Genomic DNA, 6,000 nt, shown 5'->3' on the forward strand with positions numbered 1-6,000 from the left:
CTCCCACCCCGTGCCGTCTTCCAGGCCAAAGCGGCCAAATCGGAGCCGGAGGCCCGGAGGCTGCAGCTTCGGAGCCTACAGTACCTGGAGCGCTACGTTTACCTGGTGCTCCTCAACGCCTACCTCCACCTGGAGAAGGCCGACTCCTGGCAGAGGCCCTTCAGCGCCTGGATGCGGGAGGTGAGACGCGGGGGGTGGGCGTGGGGCTGAGGCCACCCCTCAGGCACCCGTACTCGGCGGGCAGTCGGGAAAAGCTGGATGAGTGAGTGCCGGAGGAGGAGGAGGAGGAGGAGGAGGAGGGCGAGCGGGCGTGTGGGGGCCCTCGGTGCGTCCCCGAGGCTGACATTCCCCGGTGCTCCATGCCCATTGTTGCGTTCACCCCTCACCTGTGCCCTGCGAGGGGCAAGATGGTGGCGTGGCCCCTGCCACCTTCCAGCTGTGACCTCGGACAAGCTGAGTCCTCTAACCAGCAGTCCTCAGCAGTAAGATGCATCTTGTTACTGTCCGTGCCACCTCAGGACGTTGTGTGTGTGTGTGTGTGTGTGTGGGGGGGGGAGTCCGTGAGACATACCCGGTGCCACCTTCTGGGCCCTGGGTAAGCGGGGCTGCCTTACGTGGCCACTCTTACTCTCCCATTGTACGGAGGAGGAGACTGAGCACAGAGTAAGTACCGCGTTCACAGTCAGCACTAGGGCCAGTCGGTTCGCTGCAAAGCCCACCGTGTCTGGCCTGAGACACTGCCCTCTCGTTCCATCTCCGCCGTCCCTCTCTCTGCTCGGCCTCCCGGTTCTTCTAGTTCTTCCTCCGGCTTGGCTGGTTTTGGGGGCAGAGCTGCTGCCTTGGCACCTCTAGGTCAGGAGAGAGGCCTCCTCCCCCCGCTGGGCAGAGCAGCCTGTAATTACTCCTCCGCCCGGACGCCGGTCTCTCCTGACCTTGCCGGCCTGTCCTGACGGTTCTAATCCGGACTCGAGGCTGGAGTTAGCTCCCCTGGGGCAGGCGGGGCGGAGAGTGGGAGCTGGTGACCCTGCCAGAGTGGGCATAGGAAGGGCACGGGGGCTTAGGTAGGAGCGCGGGTGAGGTCAGAGCTGTGGGAACAGAGGCAGAGGGACCATGGCAGTGGCTGCTGGCTGCTGGGTAGTTGGGCTGAAGGCAAGCCTTCAGGGCGGTCCTTGGGCAGATGCGTGTTGAGTCAGGAGCCCTGATGGGGGGTGGATCACACCAAGTCCACGTCAGGGCCATCCTCCTGAGCAGGACTGGGCTCGGCTTCCTCTTTGGACCCCTGGGTGGGATGGATAGAGGTAGTGGGGGACTTCAGACACCTCTGCTTGGGGTCTGCTTGGAGAGTAGAAATTGGGGGAACCAGGGGCTGGGCAGGAACTTGATCCCCTCCCCAGCTGAACCTAGGTGGCTCATGTTGGGGGCGTATCAAGGAAGGAGAGAACTGGTCCAGTCCAGAGTGTGGGCTCCAGCCTCTGGGGCCCTCAGTCCCTCCATCGTGGGGATGAGTGGAGGGTGGCGGGGGGAGGGTTGCCTGGGGACCGTTGGTCTGAGTGGAGCCTGAATCCTCCCCATCTCCAAGGATGGTGGAGAGAGAAGGGGGCTGGTTGTTGAGTGGGTTGAGTCTAGTGCCGGGCCCTGGGCTGCTGGGCCCAGGGCTGCATGGGGAATGTACAGGGAACCCCCAGCCCGCCCTCCTGCACTGAGGCCTGCGGTGGAGCTGCCTGGTTCACAGCCCGAACACACAGCCGCAGGGCTGTCGCTGGCTCCTGTCTCCCCGCTGCCTTCTGTGCCCCCGAGCATCTCAGTGGGAACATCAGGGCGGCACAGGCACAGGGGCACTTGGCTTCCTGCGCGGCTGTCCATTTCCTTCTTATCTGCTGGGTGCTCTGTGCTCTGTAGCCTTCCATCATGGTCCTGGGAGGTGGAGCCTGTTGTCCCCGTTGTAAGAGAACTGAAACTCAGAGCGGCCATTGGCGGTCAAAACACAAACTTGCTCGGGTCGCTGAACCGAGCGCAGGGAGGAAGGTGTGGTGATGTGGGGGAGGGGGAGGGGGGGCAGGGTGACCCGTCTCCCTGGGAACTCCGCCCCCATCTCTGCTGTCTTCCCCAGGTGGCATCAAAGGCCGGAGTCTATGAGATCCTCGATCAGCTGGGCTTCCCCGAGCTGGAGAGCGTGCAGGACCAGCCCTTCTCCGGGCTGCGCTGCCGGTGGCAGGAGCGGAGCCACGGCCTTGAGCCCGCTGCTGCTGGAGACTTCCTGTAGGAGGTGCTCCCCCGCCCCTGTGTGCCCCCTCCCACAGGGGCGCTCCAGGTGCTCCTCACTGGGAGCCGTCCTGAGGAACCCATTCCCCAGCTTCCCGCAGAGACTGGAGTGGGGTTGGGACCCTTTTTTAAGAAGAGGTTTTGATAGGACAATTAGTGCACAGGTATACTTGTAAACCACAGGCGCACGGGCCCGGCGTGTGCCTTGCAGACCGAAGATGGCTTCCAAGGAGCTCAGTCCCCAAGTAGCCACCAAACGAAGCCACGCTCCACTTGCACGCGTGCGCTTTCCTCTCCCGCTTCCGAGCGGTCCTGACAGCCTCAGGTGCAGAGTCCGGTTCCTTCTCTTGCTTTCTCTTGCTGCCCTCCTGCTCGGCTTCTCCCCTTTTGCTGCCTGAGCACTGCCCTGGGGCCCCTGGCTCCCCGGGGAGCGGACAGGGCTCTGGTGGACTGGTCACTTTAATGGCAGCCTCACCCAGTTCCCTGGCCTCTCGTGCCCCTTCTCCTTCCTTCCCCTTGTCCCTCTCCTGGGGATGGCAGGACTGTGAGGGTCTCCAAGGAGCTGGAAGGGAGGGGTCCTCTCGGGAGGAAAGAGCTTCTGGAAGGTGGATGCGGCCCCGGGAAGAGGCCTGCTCCGTTTCCCGGGCGCCAGGGCGGGAAGGGCTGAGGAAGCCAAGCTCCCAGCAGTGGGTCCTTCTGTACTTCTTCCCTGCCCTGGCGGCCTAGATGGCTCCAGTCCCCATCTGCTGCAGCAGGAGTCCCGAGGACTGCTGGGTGACCCTGAGGGAATGGTGAAGAGGGCTAAGGAGGGTGTGAGGGCTCACCTGGGTTGCAGGCCATCCGAGCTGAGGACCCCCCCCCCCCCCCCCCCGAGCTTCCCTCCAGAGGGAACAGAAGGGGCTGGTGAGCAGGAGGCCTCGGGAGCAGCCCTGTCCCGACAGTGGGAAGGCCGCTGGGAGGGGCGGGAGGGCGCGGCCCTGTGGAGTTGAGTCTGGCTCTTCCTCTGCGGACCGCTCTCCGCTGAAGCCCAGGGGCCGGCCGGCCTGAAGGCTGCCTACGCGGCCCTCCCTGGTTGGGTGCGTGCGCTTCTGTGGAAAAACAGGCGGATGTGTCTCTGTTCCCATCTCCCTAGCATTGGAAGGAATTGGGTCGTCTTGGCTGAGATCTGCGAAACTACTGTATGTCCATTCCCTCCCTTTTCAGATCTGTCGGGTTTGTTGATTTTTGCATATATTGGAGAGTTTGGATTTCTTTGCAGACAAGGTCTAGAGGAGGGGTCAGAGCTCGGGCTGAACCGAGAGGGATCCTTTGTGTTTTCACGGTTGGCCCTGACTTTCAGCTGTGCTGGGACCACTGGCCGGTCACTGCGCCTCTCTGCCTCAGTTTCCCCGTTTGTAAAATGGGAGAATAATACTTGCCTACCTACCTCACAGGGGTGTTGTGAGGACTCATTTGTGACTTTTTTTTTTTTGTACAGAGCTTTTGAGCATTAAAAAAATGGCTAAATGTGAAATGTGCCCCGCCTGCTGATGTCTGTAGTGTGGGGCAGATGTTACGGACGTGATAACAGCTGCGGTGGGTGGGCAAGGTGAGTTGAAAGCACCAGCCCTTAGTGCTCCCAATTCTTGGAGAAGGTAAGTTTTTCCTGACATCCCTCTCCTTCCTTCACATCCTTCATGCGTTACCGTCTCACTCTGGATGCCCAGGGCTGTCCAGCAGCATAATAGGCTAATTCATACTCAGTTGTGAAGGACTGTTGTGTTCAGAGACACGGAGCAAAATGGAATCTCAAGGGTTATGATGGAGGGTGGACCTCAGCCTCTACTCCCTCCTCTCACCCCCGCAGGCTTTCCTTGGCCCCTTCAGGCCCCCAAATGCTCAGACACAATTGCATTGATTAGTGTGTGAAGAGGCAGTGAGGAGAGTGAGGCGGAGAGCAGACCCCAGGCTTTCTCCCCACGCTCTCCCAGGGTTAGGGGAATGAAAGACCTCTGGGTTCTAGTTCTGAGGTCAGCTGGGGGGTGGTCAGGATGGAACCCAGAGCCCCATGTGCTGGAGTAGGTGATCTTCCCAGTCTGGGAGGGAAGGCCTCCTGGGGTTACCTCCCTGCACAGCAGAGTCCAAGGATGCCCCATGTGGCTTCTGAACCTGAGTGTGGAGACATGCACACCAGTGTGTGTGTGTGTGTGTGTGTGTGTGTGTGTGTGTGCGCGCACGTGCGCGCACACGCCTGGTGTGGGAGGGGCGCTTCTTTGCCTGGGGTACGAGGGTCTGGGTGGGGGGATACGCAGGAGTGGATGGTGTTCATGGGAGTGTCCCCCCGGGTACCCTGTCCTCCCACTGCCCCCGGGGGGCCTGCCACACCGGTTTGTCCCTGTGCCCAGACCAGACGGCCTTAGGTGGGACCCTGCCTGGCTTGGGGGTGTACCTGTGGGGGCAGATGAGCACACGTGGGCTTCCATACATAAGGGTGGGTGTGTAATTTGGAGATACCTGAAAGTGGGCTGTGGGCGGTGATTCGACAGGTACGAATTGTTGTGTGGACAGGGACAGCCCGCCTTCCGGAGCCTGTGGCATTTCAGGGAAGAGAGTGAACGAGTCATGTGCACTGGATATGGCGAGAACGGGTGTGGCACGGGGTGCTGGTAGACAGGAGCTGTGAGGTGGAGTACAAGGTCAGAGTTCAGCCTGGGGCCCGGACTTCCACCGCTCTCTTCTGACAGAGCTTCTAGAATGAGGAAACAACCGAGGTCGTGGAGCCTGGGGGCATACTATGCCTGGAGTCAAGCCGCCTCATCCCAGGACCCCACGGCACCAGTGATCTGAGCTCCTCCTGACCCTGTTTACCCTCCCGGCCTTGACCAGACACTAGGAATGGGCCATATTCTGTGCAAGAGGGGCCCCCAGAGGGCCTTTGGTTTCCCTCCTCATCCCAAGAACCAGTTTAGGATGAACTGGAAAAATGGAGTGCCTGCCCAGAAGTTGCTGACAGGTCTTCCCTGCCGTGTCCAGTAGGGGACCCCCAGCTGCTTCTGCAGAATCAGCACTGTCGTATCTTTATGATGGTTTTACCTCACAAAAGGCCGTTTGCCTTTTTTTCTTTTTAATGTGTATTTTTGAGAGAGAGGGAAAGAGCACGAGCGAGGAAGGGGCAGAGAGACGGGAAGAGAGTGACTCCCAAGCAGGCTTTGTGTTGTCAGCACAGAGCCCGACGTGGGGCTCTATCTCACAAACCGTGAGGTGATGACCTGAGCTGAGGTCGAGAGTCTGACGCTTAACCGACTGAGCCACCCAGGCGCCCCAAGGCGGTTCATTTTTTTACTCACCTAGATAAAGCATGATCAGCTGCTAGTTGTGAAAATTCGAGAAGTATCTTTGTTCCCCAGCCCCCACTCCCTCTCCCACCCTCTGGCTCTGGAAGACACCCGTGTCCCTAGAGCGGCCCATGCTGGTTGGGCCTTTCTCCTGGCTGCACTGTCCCTGGCTGTGGCATTCCCCGCCTCTTTGGCCCCCGAATACCATGAGACACACCCCTTTCTCTGCTCAGGCAGCTGGAGCGGTTTGGGCATCCATACCCTGGCAGTTGGATTGTGGACCACCTTGTGTCTCTGAGTCTCCATTTCCTCAACTGTGAATGGGATTAAAATGCTTATTTGGAGGGTGAGATCAAAGTTAATGTAGGGTGCGAGACCCGGAACAAAGGAGCCCGGCTGAGATGCCACCAAAGAAGTGATGTGG

General features: G+C 60.1%; 1 protein-coding gene across 3 annotated transcripts in view; it reads left to right on the top strand.

Annotated features, from left to right (window-relative positions):
* PALD1 (phosphatase domain containing paladin 1) overlaps nt 1-3,713 on the top strand; it is a 74,812-nt gene extending 71,099 nt beyond the window's left edge. For all 3 annotated transcript variants that reach the window (XM_058696591.1, XM_058696592.1, XM_058696590.1), the window contains 2 exons: nt 25-180; nt 2,111-3,713. In XM_058696591.1, coding sequence (XP_058552574.1) covers nt 25-180; nt 2,111-2,263 — 309 coding nt within the window. In that variant the 3' untranslated portion in view covers nt 2,264-3,713. The remainder of the gene's footprint in view (nt 1-24; nt 181-2,110) is intronic.
* Nucleotides 3,714-6,000: the final 2,287 nt, after the last annotated feature.

The sequence above is a fragment of the Neofelis nebulosa genome, chromosome 13, assembly GCF_028018385.1.
Source record: "Neofelis nebulosa isolate mNeoNeb1 chromosome 13, mNeoNeb1.pri, whole genome shotgun sequence".
Taxonomy (NCBI): Eukaryota; Metazoa; Chordata; class Mammalia; order Carnivora; family Felidae; genus Neofelis; species Neofelis nebulosa.